Below are 21,997 nucleotides of genomic sequence, written 5' to 3' on the forward strand. Positions count from 1 at the left end.
ATTTACCCCTAAAATTTAAGTTATTTTAATACTCTATATTTCAGTCTTAAATGTCTAAGCAACATTCATAATTAATATCTTAGTCTGTTTTATGATTGCCTTCTTAGTTGTTTTAAGGTAGAATGAAGACTTCTGTTTGGTATTTTTGTTGAAATAGAGCTGACACACGATCCAGTTACCATGGCATCCATGATTCTTTATTTGTTTTCCAGATGGAAAATCTACAACATGGAGTGTCAGACTTGGACAGTTATTATTATCAGCCAAAAAAAGAGACACCTCAGCTTTTTATGACACATTGAAACTAGTGAGAGCAGAGCAAATTGTACCTCTCTCAGCTGCAAGCTTTGAAAGAGGCTCTTATCAACGAGGATATGAATATATTGTGAGGTATTTTGAGGTTTCAGTTGTTATATTTCTGATCTATAAATGTAACCTGATGGGCTTGGAATTCTTTGAGGAGTAAATAATGTTGATAGTATGTTTGTTACTGGTATGTCTTAAACAAAATGGCTTTTATTCTTTTTATCTCATTTTAACCCTTTAAAACATATTTTTAAAATGCTCTTAACATAACCTTTTAACTGAAAAGGCAATTATAAGACTTATAAAAATAAGAACAAACATGTCTTGTGTTTGACTTCTTGTACTGTCATCGTTTACTTTTCGTATAATAGCTAGCCTGAGTAAGCCAGACACTTAAAGACTACAGCGAGTACTGGGCAGTGCTTGTCAATCCTTCATGAAAAAGCAATTGCCCTCGGTTTGTGTGTGGATTCACAAATACAGTGGCATTATATTACTCTAAATAAAAGTTTTTATAGATAAGATAAAAATTATAACGAACATTTTAGGTCTATTGACTCAAATGAGAAAAATTATAAAATAGATGTTGAACTTTTAAAATAAATTTTTGAAATCAAGTTTTTTATTATTTAATAATTTTATTGGGGGCTCGTACAACTCTTATCACAATTTATACATACATCTATCGTGTCAAGCACATTTGTATATTTGTTGCCATCATCATTCTCAAAACATTTTCTTTGTAGCCCTTGGTATCAGCTCCTCATTGTTTCCCTTTCCTCCTTGCCTCTCCTCCTCACTAACCCTTGATAATTTATAAATTATTATTATTTTGTTATTTCTTACACTGTCCGATGTCTCCCATCACCCACTTTTCTGTTGTCTGTCCCCCAGGGAGGGAGTTATATGTAGATCCTTATGATCGGTTCCCCTTTTCTCCCCTACCTTTTCCTTACCCTCCTTGTATCACTACTCTCATTATTGGTGCTGAGGGGTTTATCTGCCCTGGTTTCGCTGTGTTTCCAGTTCTTATCTCTGCCAGTGTATATCCTCTGATCTAGCAGGATTTGTAAGGTAGAATTGGGCTCATGATGGGAGGGTGAAGCATTAAAGAACTAAAGGAAAGTTGTATGTTTCATCTTTGCTGTACTGTACCCTGACTGATTCGTCTCCTCCACGCGACCCTTCTTTCTGTAAGGGGATGTCCAGTTGCCTACAAAAGACCTTTGGGTCTCCCACTCTGCACTCCTCATTCATATGGAAATCAAGGTCCCCCCCCTCTTAATTAGAATTCATTATTCTTTATGTCGGCCCTATTAATAACAGTTTCATGACCACTGAGCTTGATTCTCTTAGCATCCTTAATTGCATCCTTCTGCTTTGAACTGTGACTCATAGAAACTAATCACAATATACAGAAAGGGTGGAGCTAGTGTAAACATATTACAATTTCTATCACTTTAGGGAAAAAGTAGATTCAAAGCATATTCATTTCACATTTTAAAATATTTGGATTTACAATGCCAGGCCCTATAATAGTAGAAGCATTGGATGCAAAAATTTCACACTGATTTACAATGAATTATTCTGAAGTGTTCCGTGTCAGTGTTCACTTCTATCCTGGCTGGCTTCCCATTTCCTTTTATCTGACTTTTCTCTCTGTTTGTGCCTTTCCACTCTGATCTTGAGCAGTTGCTGTCCTTCGGATCTCGTATCATGGATTGTTTTGAGGAGTGTTTTTCTTGTTTTAGGCACCTGCCTGTTGTTTGTGTCTGAGGAAGGCTGGCTTAGGGCTGTGGACTCAGGGCTTACTACCCTCTCAGGCAGACCAGTAACTGGTCTTTATTGTGAATTTGATATTTTTCCCCCTGCAATTTTCTTCTGTTCTGTCCATGGCTTTGTTGTGATTCCTGTCAGAGTGATCCGTAGTGGTAGCAGACACTAATGCTTCTGGTCATATGGACTGTGGCTCATGTGGTCTATTATTGTTTGCACTAATTACTCCCTTTGAGTTTTTTGCTTCCTTTACTGCCTTTTTCTCTGAATGCAAGGAGACCAATATTTGTATCTTAGATAATGACTAACAAACTTGTAACGCTCCAGGTGCTACTCACCAAAGTAGGATGCAGAACATTATCTTTGTGAACTAGGTTGTGCCAATTGATTCAGATGTCTCCCTGATCTATTGACCTTTGCCTTCAAACCTAGGATCTTTGTCCTACAAGGTGTTTATTTCTAAGCGGTTTCTATGATAATGCCCTTGTGTGCTCTTTTGTTGATATTAATATACATGTTGTGTTGTTGCTAGGTGCCATCAAGTTGGTTCAGACCCATAGCAACCCACAACAGAATGAAACACTGCCTGGTCCTTCACCCTTCTCACAATTGTTCCTATGCCTGACCCCATTGTTGTAGCCATTGTTCCAGTCCATCTCACTGAGGCCCTCCCTCTTTCCCACTGCCCCTCTGTGTTGCTGAGCATGGTGTCCTCCAGGGACTGGCTCCTTCTGACAATATGGCCACAGTAATCTAAGACAAAATTGTGCCATCCTTACCTATAAGGAGCATTCTGGGCTATATTTATTCCAAGAAAATGAAAATAGTTTTATGGTTGGGGTGGTCACCACAACATGAGGAACTGTTTTAAAAGGGTTGTAGCATTAGGAAGGTCAAGAACCACGGCTCTAAAGGGATCTTGTGTTTACTGTATACAATTATGTATGCACACACACACACACCTCTTTAGCATACATAACTACTTATGTACCCATTTGTAAATATTTCTTGTTAATATTATTATTGTAGGATTTCTCACTCACAGTTCAAACCCACCAGCCTCTGGGAAAAAACGAGGCTTTCTACTTGCAGAAAGACTTATAATTTTGGAAACCCACGTGAACTCATTCTGCCATGTAGGGTTGTCTGTCACAGGAGTTGCCATAGCTTCCCGTTATTCTTGCATATCACTGTCTTCCTTTGCCTTGGTCATGTTGTGCTGATTTCCCCCGTATTGTTCATTGCCTTTTCCTTCACCATTACTTTCATGTCTTTTATTTCCTCTCCCATTGAGCCCTGGTGGCACTTTGGATTAAATATTGAATTTGCTACCCTAGAGAGCTCTGATTCAACCCATCTGTTCCATGGAACAAAAATGAGGTTTTCTGTTCCCTGAAACAGTCACTGTCTCAGAAACGTACAGAGGCAGTTCTGTGTCCTAAAGGGTTGCTATGTGTCAGGTCGCAATGAAGTCAGTGTGTGTGTGTGTTTTGGGGAGGTGTGACGGGGGTGTCAATCATTCCCTCTCCATGCTGGTAATCATCAAATGATTAATTTTTTCCTGCATGTAAATCTTGTTGGTTTTTATTTTTAATTGTGGTCTCATATAATATTTGACCTTTTATGATTGACTTAATAAAAAATCATTAAGTTTAATGTCCTCCAAATTTATCCTTGTGAGTTTTTCATGATTTTGTTTTTATCTTTTATCATTGTGAGGTGTTCCTTTGTGCGTATGTCCCAGTTTGCTTATTCATGTATTTGTTAATGGGCACTTAGATTGTTTGCATCTGTTTGCTATTGTGAATAATGCCTTAATGAACATAACAGCTCTCTTCATGCCACGACTCCTCTATTTCTTTAAAGAACATACATAGTTGTGGGATTGCTGGAGCTCATTTCATTTCTAACATGTTAAGGAAGTGCTACTCTATTTTTTATGGCAGTTGTGCTGTTTTTATTCCCAATAGCTGGGTCTAAGAGTTCTGTTTTCTCTATAGTATCACCAACATTCTTTATTTGCTATTTTCTTTTTAGTGTTGTTATTAATGCCAGAGGAGGATTGTATCATTGCGAGTTTGATTTGCATCTATGTAATTGCTGATGATTGTGAGCATCTATGTCTTCATGTGTTTGTTAATCACCTGAATGTCTTCTGTGATGATGTGTCCGTTCTTTTCCTATGCCCATTTTTTAAATAAATCATTTAATTGGGGCTCCTACAACTCTTATTGCAATCCATACATTCATCAGTTGAGTAAAGCACCCTTATACATTCGTTGGAATCAGCTCATTTTCCTTTTTTCCTTCCCCTTCCCTCCCCGCTGCCCCCTCCCTCATAAACCCTTAATAATTTATAAATTATTATTTTATCTTATCTTATAAATTATTATTTTATCTTACCTCACCCACTTTCCTGTTGCCCATCCCCCAGAGAGGAGGTTATATGTAGATCCCCGAGATTGGTTCCCCCCTTTCTATTACCTCCTTCCCTCCAGGTATCACCACTCTCACTATTGGTCCTGAGGGTTTCATCTGTCCAAGATTCCCTGTGTTTCCAGATCCCAACTGTACCCCTGTGCATCCTCTGGTCTAACCAAGTTTGCAAAGTAGAATTGGGATCATGATAATTGGGGGGGAGGAAGCGTTTAAGAACTAGAGGAAGGTTTTGAGTTTCATTATTGCTACACTGAACCCTAAGTGACTCATCTCCTCCCCACTACCCCTCTGCAAGGGATGTCCAGTTGTCGACAGATGGACATTGGGTCCCCATCATGTACTCCTCTCTTTCATGATGATATGATTTTTTCCCCCGCCTTTGTTGCTTGAAACCTGGTACCCTCGGCCCTTCATGATCACACATGTTGGTATGCTGCTTCCATGTGGGCTTTATTGCTTCTGGGCTAGATGGACACTTGTTTACTTTCAAGCCTTTAAGTCCCCAGACGCTATATCTCTCAATAGTCGGGCACCATCAGCCTTCTTCACCACACTTACTTATGCACACATTTGTCTTTGGCGTTTATGTGGGGAAGGTGATCACACAATGATGGTTTTTGTTCTTTAATGTTCTGCTACCTGATGCCTTCAACACCTCATGTTTACTTAAGCTTGTGTGCTTCTTCTCTGTGGGCTTTGTTGCTTCCAAGCTAGATGGTCCCTTGTTTTCCTTTAAGACCCCAGACGCTAAACCTTTTTGATAGCTGGGCACCATCAGCTTTCTTCACCACATTTGCTTATGCACACGTCTGTCTTCAGTGATCATGTCAGGAAGGTGGGTATCATGGAATGACCGTTTAGCTGAGCACGGTGCTCTTGTATTAAGGGAGTGTGTGCGAGGAGGCCCAATGTCCACCTGCTACCCTACTATGGAACCTATAAATATATGCACCTAGGTCTATTTCCTCCATAATCATAAATATATTTACATATTTACATGTCTGTATTTAGGCTTCTATGTATACCCTTTGCCTCCTACTCTTTTCCTCGATTTCCTTACGCTTTCCTCCTGCCCCTCTACCATGTTCAGCCTTCATTCTGGTTTCAGTAATTCCTCTCAGTTACCTTGCCCTTGTTCACTCCCTACCAGTCCTCCCCTCCCTTCCCTCCACTGGTTTTGAACCACTCGTTATTCCCTTGTCCCTGGGTTGGCCAACACCTCCTTCCTTCCCCTACCTCCCACACGCTCATGTCCCTCCAGGACCATCGGTCCCGTTATTTTCCTCTCACATTGTTTGTCCAGCCTATCTTATCTAGGTGGACCTGCAGATATAGTAATGTGTGCATAAACATGAAGATGGCTTTAACAGTGCCAGAGTGGCACATAATAACATGGTGTCAACAGCAGCAACACCGCGACACGCTGACAAATAAAAAAGCCACTGACATACAAATTTAAAAGAAGAGAAAAAAAACAAAACAAAAAGACAGCAAAAAACAAAACAAAAAGCCAACCTGTTAGTATGAGAGGACTTCAAAGTATTTGTGGGAAATTTCATTATCTTTTCATTCTAGTCCTGCCTTGAACTTTTTGAAGCCCCCATAATTAGTTTGTAGCAGATCTCATTTGTCTGGTTCATCTTCTGCTGTTTTCACATTTTTATTTCTGTTTGTATTCTTTTTATGCCATATGTTAGAAATCCTAGCATTGTCCCTATTTTCATTACATGATCTTTATAAGTTTGCGTTTTATATTTAGGTCTTTGATTCATCTTAAGTTAGTTTTTGTGTATGTTATGAAGTATGGCCATGTTTCATTTTCTACATATAGATATCTAGTTAAAGAGGTTATCTCTTACCTATTTAGTGGACATTGGCGGTGTGTAGATCCATATTTTTTCATATCTTTATGTAGGGATAAAGATAGATTTTTATGCATTTTAAATTTAATTATATATGCCACTCCCCAATTATAGGAACTTAGGAATAAGATAAAAGTTCTAAACATTTAAAGCAATAAAGCTTCCAAAAGCTTGTGGGAAAATTCCATTATCTCTTAATTCAATTATTCCATGAACTCTTTGAAACTCACTCCTAAGTGGTACTGTTTTTATGTCAAGAATATATGTTTACAACTAACAATAAAAAAGAATATGTTTATTAAAATTTTTCCAAAGAAAACTGCACATTTCAAATTCTTCAAGAATTTGAATTCTGATTAAAAGTATATAGTTTATATATGAGATTCATAAAAGGAACTGTTATAAAATATTAACATACTCTGTTTATCTTCAGGTTGCACATGTTGTGTGAGTTGGAGCACAGCATCAAACCACTTTTTCAGCAATCTCTAGATGTTCGTGCCCAAGAAGAGTCTCTAAACTGGGTAGCACGACTAGAAATGACCCAGAATTCCTACAGAGCGAAGGAACCCATCCTTGCCCTCCGGAGGACTTTATTAAGTCTCAACAAAAGGTTTCCGTGTTACTTTTTTTATGTCAGTTATGTTGAATGTAGCATTCTGTTTGTATTTTATTTTCTAATACAGTAAGTCTCTTCAAGTTACAAACTGTCCACATATGACCAACTTATGTTTGTCCTTTACTATTATGTAAGTTTGTCCTCACTGTGAACCAACTTCTACTTTCAATGACTTCTGCATCACAATCAACTTGCTGCATGTACAGCTTTTAAATCATCAAATAAAGACTTCAAGCTTTTCTTACACTAAAGTAAGGCTAAATAAGAACTGTTTGCTCCATTTTGACTCAGGGACACACTTAGGAATAGCTCTTGTTTGCAATCCATGGGCTGCCTATATTTGCATTTCCTAATTTTCTGTATGAAACTATATTTTTTAAATTGTTAGTTATCAAAGCTAATCTCTATAGTTGAAATTAGCTTAGAATTTAAGAATTGTGTGTATTTAAGGTGACAAGATTTTAACATTGGTAAAGCGGGACACCATTGATAAAACTCATATCCTGGCGAAACAGCCACATGGCAGCCCAAAACCATATACCCTAGCTTGTCGTGCAGTCTTTCCAAAAATTGGGATTTTTTTAAAACGCTGTGGGGTGCAGGGAAAATTGTTAAAAATCGGGACGTCTGGTCACCTTAGTGTATGTGTGTGTGTGTGTGTGTGTGTGTGTGTGTGTGTGTGTGTTATTGATGTTTTATATTTAACAAAAAACCTGGGGAAGATTTTGGTAGATGTAAAAAAAATAATAAAGTTTTAAAGACTTTTAATGGATTAGAATGGATCACTCTAATTAAAATTAGTTTTTAAAAACAAATTCATCTTTGACTCCTTTTAAGTAGTGTTTTGAATAAGTTATATGTAGGATAGCTATTTCATTAAGCCTGTGGATACACTTACACATGCTGTCTCTCCTCCACTCCCTTTTTGTCATTTTCTTTTAGACCAGATTACAGTGAAATGGTTGGAGAATGCTGGCTGCAGAGTGCCAGAGTAGCAAGAAAAGCAGGTCATCACCAGACAGCCTACAATGCTTTGCTCAATGCAGGAGAATCACGACTCGCTGAACTGTATGTGGAAAGGGCCAAGTGGCTATGGTCTAAGGTAATGTCACCAGAAAGCTGATCACCTGTCTACCGTTAAGGGTTATGTACTCTCTACAAAGGCCAGATGGAGAGAAGACTTCTCTAAATTTAGGATCTTCTTATTTTCCTCTCCCCTGTTTCGTCATTTAGGCATTTCTCCTCCCATACTCTGAAGTCCTCAGATATTTTCCAACTTCAAGAGTGAATGAGCCTTTCTGTTTTCTTCTGTTCTCTGGTTTCCTTGAAGACAGTAGCCAACTCTTAATTCTGCTTTTACTTTTCTTTATGTGTGCAGGGTGCTTGAAGTAGGGTTCTCGGTAAATGAGTACTTGTCTCACTACTAAAATACGCTTGTGATCTGGACTTCCAGGAAGGCCCGAGCATTAGAACATAAACTCAGAACCCAAAGCACTGCCATTGGGTCCATGCTGACTCATAGAGACTCCCCTGCGGGTTTCTAGACTATAACTGTTTACAGGAATTAAAAACCAGTCTTTCTTCCACGGAGTTGGTAGGGCTTGCGAACTACCGGCCTTGCAGGTTGTGGCTCAGTGAGTTACCACTATATACCAGACTTCTTTAAATCTCCAAATTAAAATGATAACAAGGGGGTTGTTTAAATATCTGAACTACTTGCCTGTTTTATGCCCCAATTTCAATGTCTATTATCCTGCTGCCACTGTAACTACTGGTTACAGTTTGTGATTGCACCACCTCTCTTCATTACACTCACTCACATCTATTTGTTGACAGGTTGCCTTTGAAATAATTGAAAATACTGAACATTTTCTTGCACTACAGACAAGGCTCCCAAATTTGGCTGATCATTAGAATCACCTGGGGCGCTTGCAGATCCTGCTCTAGTCTAGAGCAATTGTTCTCAACCTTCCTAATGCCGCGACCCTTTAATACAGTTCCTCATCTTGTGACCCCCCAACCATAAAATTATTTTCATTGCTACTTCGTAACTAATTTTGCTTCTGTTATGAATCAGGTGACCCCTGTGAAAGGGTCGTTCCACCCCCAAAAGGGTCGCAATCCATAGGTTGAGAACCACTGTTTTAGAGAAACAACATCAGCTAAACCATAATTTTATGGTTGGGTGGTCACTACAACATGAGGAACTGTATGAAAGGGTTGTGGCCTTAGGAAAGTTGAGAACTACTGGTCTAAAGTCATTAGGTTGCAAATAGAGCCCAAGGATCTTTTGCTTCACCAGATCCCCACGTGGTCCCAGTATTTGCCAAGTTTGGGAGCATAAGCACTAAAAACTCAGACTCACTGCCATCAAGTCAATCTCAACTCATAGAAACCCTATAGAACAGGTTAGAATTGCCCTTGTAGGTTTCTGAAACTGTAAATCTTTACACAAGTAGAAAGCCTTGTCTTTCCCCCTCAGAGCTGTTGGTCGTTTTGAATTGCTCACATTGTAGCCCAATATGTAACGCACTGTGCCACCAGGCCTCTTATTAGACGTGAATTCACTGCCATCAAGTCAAATCAGACTCAATGATCTTATAGGGCAGGGTAGAACTAACTTTGAGTTTCTGAGACTGTTTATGGGAGTAGAGAGCCCTGTGTTTTTTCCCCTGTTTTTTGTTTTGAACTGCTGAACTTGCAGTTAACAACCCAACACATAACCACTATTGCCACCAGGGCTCCATTAGACACTAAAGGAAGGCTGTTCTGAGTCCCCTATAAATTCTACTTAAACACAGTTAGCGTTTGATCTCGTTAGTTACCCGAGGACTTTCCCTATAATCAAAGTGGAATTCATCAAGTAATCCTCAAAACTGTTTCTCCTCTCATATTCCCTGCTTTTCCCTTAAATAAGACTTACTTTGTTCACTCATCTATGGCAAATCTTGGAGTCATCTTGAACTCCCTCTTCTTCATGCTCTCTGTCCACTGTGGACTAAATCACTGTATTTGTACCTTAGAGCACTTGAATCTTCTCCCTCTTATTTATCTTCATGGTTAACATTCATGCTCTTATCACTGACAAGACTTACTTATCAGCATTTTCTAAGATCTTGCTACTTCTTCCTATCTACATTCCTGTAGTGACTTTTCAAAAATTCACATTGAATTGAATCATTTTGCTCTCCTGCTTTATATCCTCAGTTTTTTCCATGCCTTTCTTAAGTATGAACTCTAGAAAGTACACAAAGACCTTTCTCTTGAGCTTCACTTGTTCTCATGAACATTTTAGGCTTCTGTGAAACCCGGACTTTTTGCCCTTCCTGTTTCAATTTAAATGATTGCTTCTTCTACTTAGAATGCCTTTTCAGCAGATTCTTTGCCTGGAATTTTATAATAATTTTTTAAGACCTAGTTCAGCTTGTACCTCATGTGAATGCCTTTCCTGTTTCTCTCCTCCATCTTAGTGTAGCCCCATACTACCCAGAGAGTCTTTTATAACATTTATCACTTTGTGTTGTTTGCTTACAAAGTCCATTTCCTCATTAGATTGTGAACTTTGTAATCCAGCAATTTTGATATATTCATGCTTATTTATCCCTAGCCCTTTACAAGACCTATAGCTTTCTTGACTTTGATTGATTGTAAAATTACTGGGTAAGTGACTGAATGAATTAAATGGTTATACATGGAAAGAGAGAGGACATTCGTTTAGGGTTTTACTTTATGGGAGAATTAAGAGAAAGAAACGTGAAAAGATGTAAATAGGTTTATTCAGGAACATACTTTATCAAGTTTAAATGCCAGTTATCTTTTGTTTTTCAAAAACCAGAACTATATTCTTAAAATCACAGGTCTGCTTTTGCCTGGTTTTTTATAGGGTGATGTTCACCAGGCACTAATTGTTCTTCAGAAGGGTGTTGAGCTGTGTTTTCCTGAGAGTCCAGCACCAACTGACAGCAAGGACATGTTAATCCACGGTCGAGCTATATTACTAGTCGGACGATTTATGGAGGAAACTGCTAACTTTGAAAGCAATGCAATTATGAAAAAATATAAGGCAAGTATATGTGTTATGCAATTTCATTTAGAAGCTCTGAGTTTTTTCATTTTGGGAAATGGACAAAATAACTTAAAGTTCATATAGAAGAGTATATGTATATTTATACTTAATTTCCAGCATAAATCTCTACATTGAGGAATTACCACAAAATAAATGCATTTGTGAAACCACCACCCTAGAGAAATAAAATGGGATGACAGTACAGTATGTGCTGCAAAAGTAAAGATCCGTAAAATTGAAGACATATCAATAAAAACTTTTCTAAAGGAAACACTCGCCCTGACAAACCCACTGCCACATTACTGTTTCTGAGGCTGTAACTCTTTACAGGAGCAGATAGTTCATCTTTCTCCTGTGGAGCAGCTTGTGTGAGTTTGAACCACAGACCTGGCAGTTAGTAAGTCAGCATTGTCTGGGCTCTTTAAAAGGAAGTACAAAGGGATGAAAAAGACAGAAACAAACAAAATGAAAAAGCAGACCCAAAGTCTTAGTGGCCTATGTGATATTGTCAAACTGTTTAATGGACATGTAATTAAAGTATCAGAAGGAGAGAGAAAATAATTTGGGAACAGAAAGGATTTTTTTAAAAAACATTTTATTAGGGACTCATACAACTCTTATTACAATCCATACATACATCAATTGTGTAAAGCACATCTGTACATTCTTTGCCCTCATCAATTTTCAGAGCATTTGCTCTACACGTAAGGCCTTTGCAGCAGGTCAGAAAAGATATTTTTAAAGAGATAAAAATAAGTGAAAAACAATATACAGTAGTAATATCTATTTGATCAGTAGTTATTGTCCTTTATTCATTCCAGACATTAATTATTTGGGAATTCTCTCTTTTTCAAGTAATAACTCTCACAAAGGATTTAGTAATTTTATTAGATCAGACCTAATGTGCATCAGAAGAGGGATTCAACTGACAGAGTTTTAACTGTTTAAGTCAGGTTTATAATTTTGATCTTCTGTAGGTATCTCGTCAATGCAATCTTTGGTAACAAATTTCTTCCCATATCTATATTCCGGATTGAAGGAAATCACCAGAGATTTATTTCCTGTGTAGATGTATGTATCGTGGGCTCCCACTATCTTCCAAAGCATTCTGTAAACTATTCTCACAATTTAGGCTCTTATATTGCTCCCTTCTTTGACTTCGGATTATATATTTTAAAGCTGAGTCACTTAGGTTGGTGTGCTCCTTCCATGTGGTGATAGTTGCCATCTTACATTTAGATGGCTGCTTGTTTGGAAACAAGCCTTTAAGACCTCAGATGCTGTTTTATCTGAGATCTGGGGACCATCTGATTTCTGCACCACACTTTGCTGTAGCGCCCATATCTTCTGTGTTCCCTTCCTGAGGCAAGTAGCACTTGATAAAATTTAACATTTATGATTAAGAGGTTTTAGCAAATTTTAAATAGAAGATTATTTACCATATAAAGAAGGTATTGCCATCGAGTCAATGCTGAGTCATGGTGAAACCCCTATGAGTTTCTGAGACTAACTTTTTTTATTTGTATATTTCATTTGTATATTTATTTTATTTTAATAAATCATTTTATTGGGGACTCTTAAAGCTCTTACAACAGTCCATCAAATAATTAGTACTTATGTTGCCATCACCATATCTGAAACATTTTCTTTCTACTTGAGCCCTTGGTATCAGCTCTTTTTTCTCCTCTCTTTTCTCCACGCTTGTAAACCCTTGATAATTTATAAATTATTTTTATTTTCATATTTTAGACAATCCACTCTCTCCCTTCACCCACATTTCAGTTGTTTGTCCCTCTGGGGAAACTGTAACTATTTATAGGAGTAGATAGCCCAGTCTTTCTTCCAAGGAGCTGATGGTGGTTTTGAACTGCCAATTATGTGGATAACAGCCCAATGCTTAACCACTATACTACCAAGACGCTTTACCATATAAAAAGTATCTATTAAAAAAAGTATTTATAAAAAGCATACAACTTCTTACTATACTTGATAATACAATGATGAAAACTTTTATTTTGAGACTGGGAATAAGACAGAGATCACCATCATTACCACTTATAACAACACTATTCTGGAGATTATATCCAGTGTGATTAAAACAAAAAAATCACTTCCATCAAGTTAATTCCAACTCAGACTTTATAAGAAAAATAGAACTACCCTATGGACTTCTAAGACTTTAAATCTTTACAGTAGCAGACAGATTTATTTTTCTTTAGTGGTACAAGTAGTGAATTCGTGGGGGAAAAGGTAAGAGGTATAAATAACAGTTGGAATGAAAACTCATTACTACAGATGATATGATTTTGTAGAAAATCAGGAGGCAACGGATACATTATTGTAAAGAGTTGAATTTAATGAAGTTTTTGGATACAAAGTCAGTATAAAAAAATCAATTGTAATTTTATATACCAGAAAGAAAGGAATTTTAAAATATACCATTTACAAGCAAATGATCTTAATCAACTGGATATATGTAATAAAATAAAGAAGCTTCATTATATATACTTTGTATATACCTCACACCATAGGCAAATATTTTTTCAAAATGATTTGTATACCCAAACAAAATATAAAATTATAAACTTCAAGATTAAAACATAAAAGAAAACCTTTACCATCTTCTTGTTTAGCATCAACTCTAAAATAATTTTTAAAAAGATAGATCAGTTTTTCAACTTCAGGAAAAAATGTTAACAAAATATGTTAAGAAAGGGAAATGGCAAACTACAGACTGGGGGGCAATACTTGCAAAACACATCTGACTGAGAACTTGTATCCAAATCTATAAAGAACCTTAAAACTTATTTGACATGCAGTTGGACTTAAAAATGAACAAAAGTGTTAGACAGTTAATAAAGAATATGCAAATGGCCAATGAGCACATGAAACAGTATTGAACATCTTTACTCATTGCCTTTGAGTCGATTCTGACAGGGACACTATAGAGCAGAGTTGGATTTCCAAGACTTTTATATATTTACAGGAGAAGGTAGCCTCATCTTTCTCCTGAAGAGCTGCTGGTAGATTCAAACCACTGACTTTGTGGTTAGCAGCGAAATTGTAATACACTCCACTACAACACTCCTTTGAACATTGTTAGGCTTTAGGAAAAAACAATTTAAAACTACAATGAGCTACCACACTATGCATACTGGAATAGATAAAATTTAAAAACTTACAATATATACTATTATAAAAGCTAGAATTCTAATTATTGCTGAGGGGAATACACGTACCTTATGATTCCTTTACATTCTTTAGGTAAACACCTAGATGAAAACTTGTTATTCAAGAGAAGAAATAAAACATACCCATAAGAAGTATCAAGTTCAAATATTTTAGCAAGTTAATTTATAAAAGCTAGGAATAACTTGCTTGGCTATCCATAGAATGAATGATAAATTGTATTTATATAATGGAATACTATTCAGCAAGAGGAAGAAATGAATGATATATGTGGCAACATGGATGAATCTCACATACTAATGTAAGAAAAGATAGAATAATACATTATGAAATACTAGAGCCTGCCTTGAAATTATGGTGATGAATAATAAAAACGGATTGTTTGAGTGGAGTTTTCTTGACCTTAAGAACTAGCTCATTATACCAGCATCATTTCAGGTAGGCCAGTGGGCAACCCACCAGAATTGACCATCCATCCTGAGTCACCTTTGTAATAAACTTAGTGTCCTTATCCAAATTAAAGACATAGTGTGCCTTTGACCTTGCCTGCCCAGATATGCTTCTTACAGTTCTGATTCTTAATCATACTTTTCTTTCCAGTATTGATTTTGTTAAGTTGGTATGATGTGTTTTCTTTTTAATCATTTTATTGGGGGCTCATACAACTCTTATCATAATCTATACATACATCAGTTGTGTAAAGCACATTTGTACATTCGTTACCCTCATCATTCTCAAAACATTTGCTTTCCACTTAAGCCCCTGGCATCAGCTCCTTACTTTTTCCCCCTCCCTCCCGCTTCCCCCTCTTGATGTGTTTTCTTTATAGGATGTAACCGTGGTCCTACCGGAGTGGGAAGATGGACATTTTTACCTTGCGAAATACTATGACAAATTGATGCCCATGGTCACAGACAACAAAATGGAAAAACAAGGTGATCTCATCCGGTATATAGTACTTCATTTTGGAAGGTGAGCATGAGATCAGACCACTGAGTCAATGGTTCACCTTTGATGAGATGTAAATTTTTCTTTATGTAATTTTTTCTTTATTTAAAAAAAAACTTGTCAAAGGGAAATTTAGTACGTGCATAATTTCTAAAAATTCAACAGTGCCATATATGAACATTGAAAATAAAGTATCCTTCACATTCTATACGTATTTCTATCCTTAGAATTCCAGAACATCTTAAATAATTATATTTAAATGCCAATGGAATGTCTTAAATTAGCCCATTCTGCTAAAATATATACATGAAAATGACTTGACATCACCCATCAAAAAAATTCTTATCTCAAACTAGTTAACAGTTGAAATATCTTTTTTCCTTCAAATATTAGTTTGGGTTTATTATAGTCAAATAGAATATCCTCTCATGTCCACTAGTTACATATTTTTTCCTCCTTGAGGTTACACTAATCGTTCATTCTTCTTATCACACCCAAATACTACTTGTTGTTTTACATCGAAGAGTAACTTCCGAGCAGGCAATGCCGCCTACTATTAGGGTCTTTGACTTCTCACTTAAAAATTCTTCGTAATCAAAGCTATATTTGTCACAGACATTAGGACAGCAAGATTTGGATAAGCCTTTCTTTACAAAGTGAAACTCAAGTTTTATTAATGGCTTGTTATGGTGGCATAATTCCTGGCCTATTGCCATTTCAGAATAGAAGCATAAACAGGGCTATTATATTTATTTTTTCTTTTCGAAGTTGAGTAATAGCCTTCACTTGTTCACAAGTATCAGCACTTGCCCTCATGAATTTAACAATTGAGTTAGGGAGAGAAATTTTAAGCATTTAAATATAAAACATGATAGTGTACAATAGAATGTATGTTAAGTGTCAAAGTAATTAGTCCAAATCAGAAAGACGGTATAGGTATCCTGTCTTGTTTGCTCACTTATAAGAAAGCTTACGAGATTAGCAGGGAACCAAGAAAGAAGCAAGGTTGAAAGATGAAGTACTCAATAGCAGCCAGGAGTCAGGTCATAGGGTCTTATGTAAGGGTTTGACCTTTTTCTGAAAGCTATTGGGATTCTCTTGAATGATTTTAAGCAAGAGAACGACTTGGTTAGATTCGTATTTCAGGAAGATTATGGTGGAAGCTCTGAGCACAGAGAAAGGCAATAGAAGGAAGGTGAGATGAAAAGAAAACGCTTTCAAGAATGAGAGAGAATCTTCAGGATTTCATACTTGGTAATGGAAGGAAGGGGGGTGGTAGTTAATTGCCAAGGTGTGGGCAGTGGGGTGGATGGAGGATTTTCTCACCATTCACCATGTGAGAAAGGCGAAGGAGGAACTAAGTGCGGCCAGGGATATGGTGAGCTTTGTGTAGACACTGAGTTGGTGGTGCCTGAGGGATATGTAAATGTAGGTACCCAGCATGCAAGACATCCACATGAATTTGTAACTCAGCATCGTACTGGAGCATATCCATCCACTTTAGGCAGTTCTAAGAACACGAGGGGTCCAGGCCATAGAAAATTCGCATTGTATGGACTGCATCATAAGAGTAGCACGGGAACGTGAAGAGGAGGAGAAACAACCAGCGATAAGCAGACAGTAGGTGCAGCCCTCGCTAGAAATTGAGAAAATAATAGAAATGTAAAAGAGAACAAAAAAAAATAATTCAAGAAAGTAGGAATGATCAAGATTACTGCTTAAGAAAGTTTAAGTTAAAATAGAAAGAAAGAGAGAAAGTTTCCGTTAGACCTTGCCCATTGCTTTTGGCAGTGTGACAGTTACTGAATGATATGTTGAGACGAGTAGATGAACTTCAAAGCACCTTTTTAGCCAAAGCATTCTATAACTTTAAAACCTCTTCCTAGCAAACTCATTGTGGGAAGTGTCCTGTAGGTGGACGTTGTCATGTTGTGCTGCTTCCCAGGTCATAGCTCGCTTTGTTGGACTCTTTGGCAATTATTTTGCCTTTGAGTTGATTGTGACTGAAAGCTTTCCTGTGAGACCAAGTAGACATGGACTGGAGGGCTCCCCAGTCTGAAATCTTTATGGGAACTGAGAGTGTCTCCTGTGATGTTGCTGGTGTGTTCAAACTGCTTACCATTTGGTTAGCATTGTGCTAACCTTCCCTTTTAGGGCTTAAAAAAATAAAAAGATAGAAAAGAAAAACAATCAGGTACAGAAACATGGATATTTGGGTCAATTGGAATCAAAATTCAAGCCACTTCAAAAACATACAGAAATCTTGTAAATTTATTTGAGAATTTAGGATATAAAGTATTTACATTCCAGAAGTCAGTTAAATTCAGAAAATATTAGACATTGCTAATGTTTCAGATTTCAGAGGGAATGACTTGTTCAGAGTATGTTGAGGTAACCACACTTGATAGAAGATGTACATTGGTGAGTAGTGAAAGATTAAGATTTGAAAACTACAAAGAAGCAAGATGGTGACTGTCTGAATCACCTGCTGAGTAATTAATATAATCTTAATCTGCATGTAATTGTAAGAGGGCGGCATGAAAAAGGCAGGATTTCAGGAGTGTTAGTCTGGAACAGGGGACTTCAAACTTTTTAAGTAGGGGGTCAGTTCACTGTCCTTCAGACCCATTGGAGGGCCAGACTATAGTTAACAAAAAAAGGATGATATGAGCAAATTCCTATGCACATATCTTATTTTGAAGTAAAAAACAAAACAGCAAAAACACTCAGTGGCCTGGATGAATATCCTCCGCGGGCCGCAGTTTGAGGACCCCTGGGACTCTGGAATATATTGAAAAGAAGAAATAGCAGAGGTAACTTCCCAGAAATGAAGTGATTGTCTTAGAATTATGGTCACGGGAATGTAAGGAAAGGCACAGATCCTAAGGACAATTTATAAGGAATTGTGACAGGCCATTGATTAGGATAAAATTTTTATTATTTTTGGTATAGGCAATATAGAGCATTTACTACCACTCAGTCAATTCAGATTTATAGCAACCTTATAGAGTAAAACTCCTCCTGTGGGTTTCCAAGGCTGTAAATACTTATTGGAGCCGAAAGGCTCATCGTCCTCCCATGGACACCTTGATAGGTGTGAACACTGTCCTTGCAGTGAACAATCCATCACGTAATCCAGTACTCCACTGGGCACCTTCACATAGAGCTTAGTGAGGCATATAAAACAAAAACCAAACTCACTGCTATCGTGACAATGCTGACGCATAGCGACCCTCTGTGCGTTTCCGAGACGGTTACTGTTTACCGGAGTAGAATGCCCAGTCTTTCTTCCCGGGACGTGCTGCTGGTTTGGAACTGCTGACCTTGCAGATCGCAGCCTAGTATATTACCACTATACCACCAGTGCTCCTATTAATGAGTGATATAGTAAAACCAAACAAACAATGAGTAGTATAGTAAGAATGAGAAATCAAAGGTAACTTCGAGGAAGAAATATTGATAATTATAATTTTGGTCATGAGGCTATATATAACCAATGTAGGATAAGTATTTACATTTAATTTGCATATAATAAAGGACATGCTGCTAATAATATTTTTCTATAAAATTACAGGTCTCTACAGTATGGAAATCAGTTCATATATCAGTCAATGCCACGAATGCTATCACTATGGCTTGATTTTGGTGCTAAGGCATATGAGTGGGAAAAAGGTATCACTTTTATGGAAAAAATTTAAGAAACTAGAAAGAACATTAAGATTGATATAAAGATAGACTGGTTGACAGTCTGAAGTACTAAAAGCTAGGGATGAATGTTTAAGATTAGGATTTTATATACTTAGGAGAAAGAAACTAGATGTTGAAAAGGAAAGGAAAAATAAATCAAAGTTCAAGCAAGTTAAAATCTGCTCATTTTAAATGAGTTTAATATATATTGACAAATTTTAATTTAAACCAAATAATTTAAATTAAAAAATTTTAAAGTAGGGCTTGTTCTGTTTGTCTCTACTCAAAATTTATCCCCTTGAGTTTTTCAGTGACTAAACACTTTTCCTACTCTACTAAGCCAACTCTCGTCATAAATTGACAACTGTCATAGTTTCTGAGTCCTGCTGCAACAAAAATACCACAAGTGGATGGTTTTAAAGAACAACAATGTATTGAGTCCCAATTTTGGAGGCTAAAAGTCTAAATCAGGGTCTCTGGTTTGCAAGGCGGGTTCTTTATTGCTCTCACTCACTGCCATGGCGTGAATCCTGGTGCACAGCTCTGGGCATTCCTTGGTGCTCCTGGTGACAGACCTCACATGAATCTGCTCCGTGGGTTTCTGCGTCTTTACTTCCTTTTATGAGTCACCACTTGATAATCTCTTCGGAGATTAGGTTTAGGGCCCATCTTCCTCTCTCTCTGTAGCATCATTAACACAACAGAATCAATTTGGACATAGGAATAACATGTAAAGATATTTTTGAAATAAAATTGTTCTGTGAAATGAACTAATATGTCCTTTTCCCCTTAATTTTACTGTTTTTTAATTGATTTCCCCGACTCCCTCTCACAGCTGGCCGCTCTGATCGTGTCCAAATGAGAAATGACTTGATTAAAATAAACAAGGTGATCACAGAGCACACAAGTTATTTAGCTCCATATCAATTTTTGACTGCCTTCTCTCAGTTAATTTCCCGAATTTGTCATTCTTATGATGAAGTTTTTGAGGTCTTGATGGAAATTATAGCAAAAGTGTTTTTGGCCTATCCTCAACAAGCAATGTGGATGATGACAGCTGTATCAAAGGTAATATATTAATCATGACAGTATACCTTTTTGATTTTTATATGACACTGATTATTTAATACTAATATGTAGATGTGATTTCGAGGGTTTCTCTCTTAGAGTGGTACTAAGACATACATTTTAAGTTCTTTAAAAAGAGATCTGTCTCATTTTAATTAGTATTCAGATACATTTACCGTATCAGATAAAGTGATTCATCTGTTTAACATCAGAGAACTCCGCCTCTGTATTCTTTTTTCCTCTGTGTATTCTTTATCAAAGAGGTTAGCAAACTGTTAGTGTTAGATTAACATGATAAGGTATTTCTTTTCAAGGATTTTAGCTTAGTGTATCGGAATAATTGGTATTAGAAAAATTTTTTATTGTATTATGGGGATTTATAAGTCATTCAATATAATATTCAAATTAAGATTATAAAACTTTAGCAAAATAATTAAAATTCGCTCCTAACATTCATTTAAGTGGTGATGTCTTTCTTGGTGTATGTATTTTATATGTATATGTTTTAACACTAAATTTGGATTATTATAAGAATATGTAATTTTACATTTCTTACTTAAGATTGTTACCACAACCATTTTCTTAAATCTATATGGTTTGAAGTTTTACTGTGTAAAATTCTAGTTGTTTCATTTTTTTATATTGTAAATACAACTAGACACATCTATATTTATTCTCACTTCTGATCATATTGCAAAAGGGTATTCATAGGGTATTGTTTGGCTCATGTTAGCACTGTCAAATTGCTTTGCAGGAAGTTTGATCAGCATAAATTGTCATCAAGAATAATGCTATGCTTAAGTTGATTTTTGTCAATCCGAACTTTGTATATTTATAAAACCATTTAACTCTTTTTTCATGACAGTCTTCTTATCCCATGCGTGTGAACAGATGCAAGGAAATACTAAATAAAGCCATTCGTTTGAAGAAGTCCTTAGAAAAGTTTGTTGGAGATGCAACTCGCCTCACAGATAAGCTTCTAGAATTGTGCAATAAACAGGTACTATCATAAATCTTATAACACAATGTGGAATAATTTTAATAAAATTCCTATATTGTGTTTCCTTTCACTTAATTAAATGAAACTTCTTACATGTGGGTAAACACATATATTAAAACTTATGTGCTTTTAATAGGTGCAGTTTTCCTCAGTAAAACTTTTAAAATTTGAAATGTGTTCCTTCTCAATTTCTTCTATTTTTAAAAATCATTTATCTTCTCAATTTCTAAAGGTTTGTTAATTCTTCTGAGTAGATTAGTTATGAGAAATAACTTTAGGTAAAGGATGTGAAGTAAGCCACAAGGGGTGTGTGTGTGTGTGTGTGTGCGTGTATGTGTGTGTGTATGTGTGTGTGTGTGTGTGTAAGTAAAATACTCAAAACTTTTGTAAAGTTGCCTTTATAATATTTTCTGCCATATCTTCAAACATTTTGAAACCCAAATATATATTAACTTATATCTATGATAGGAAAAAAGGTTGAGGTTTGGGCTTGTATGCTTTCAGAATATGTTTCAGTGCCTTTGAAGGGATATGCTCTGTGCAGAGGGAAATGAATATGACTGAGACATGTTCCCCTGCCTCATAATTTTGGAAGGATCGAGGATGAGGTTTGTCATGTAGTAAAATAACTACTTTTTTCATAGACCATGACTGGAGTGCAGACATGGTGAAAGGAACAACCCACTATGTTACCTAAGAAATTGAAGGGGAAACGCCAAAGAACATGGAAGAAAGGGAAAAGTAGGAGGATTGTTAACCGGACAAGGGAGGGTTGAAGAGAGCTTTTAAAGTAGATAAATTTCACTTGAAAACATTTTAAGTCTGTTGACTATTTTTGGGTGAGAATATGCAGGCTAACATTCCTCCTTTTCATCAGTAAAAAGCTTGCAAGAGCACCCTGCCTTTGTTGTTTCTGTAAATGCTTTTAGGTGCATTTGACATTACCAAGACAATGTGATGATGATGGCCATCTTTATTAAACATTGGCACTATACTAAGCATTCCACATGGACAGGCTTTATGTAGAAGCCTATGGC

The 21,997-nt window shown here is 36.6% G+C and overlaps 1 protein-coding gene across 2 annotated transcripts in view; it reads left to right on the forward strand.

The window, feature by feature from the left end:
- The window catches only part of ATR (ATR checkpoint kinase), a 125,778-nt gene that overhangs the window by 88,443 nt on the left and 15,338 nt on the right, over positions 1 to 21,997 (forward strand). For both annotated transcript variants that reach the window (XM_075546804.1, XM_075546805.1), the window contains exons 32-39: positions 213 to 390; positions 6,817 to 6,996; positions 7,945 to 8,104; positions 10,886 to 11,065; positions 15,087 to 15,229; positions 18,780 to 18,877; positions 19,728 to 19,960; positions 20,826 to 20,960. In XM_075546804.1, coding sequence (XP_075402919.1) covers positions 213 to 390; positions 6,817 to 6,996; positions 7,945 to 8,104; positions 10,886 to 11,065; positions 15,087 to 15,229; positions 18,780 to 18,877; positions 19,728 to 19,960; positions 20,826 to 20,960 — 1,307 coding nt within the window. The remainder of the gene's footprint in view (positions 1 to 212; positions 391 to 6,816; positions 6,997 to 7,944; positions 8,105 to 10,885; positions 11,066 to 15,086; positions 15,230 to 18,779; positions 18,878 to 19,727; positions 19,961 to 20,825; positions 20,961 to 21,997) is intronic.

This window comes from Tenrec ecaudatus, chromosome 4, assembly GCF_050624435.1.
Source record: "Tenrec ecaudatus isolate mTenEca1 chromosome 4, mTenEca1.hap1, whole genome shotgun sequence".
NCBI lineage: Eukaryota > Metazoa > Chordata > Mammalia > Afrosoricida > Tenrecidae > Tenrec > Tenrec ecaudatus.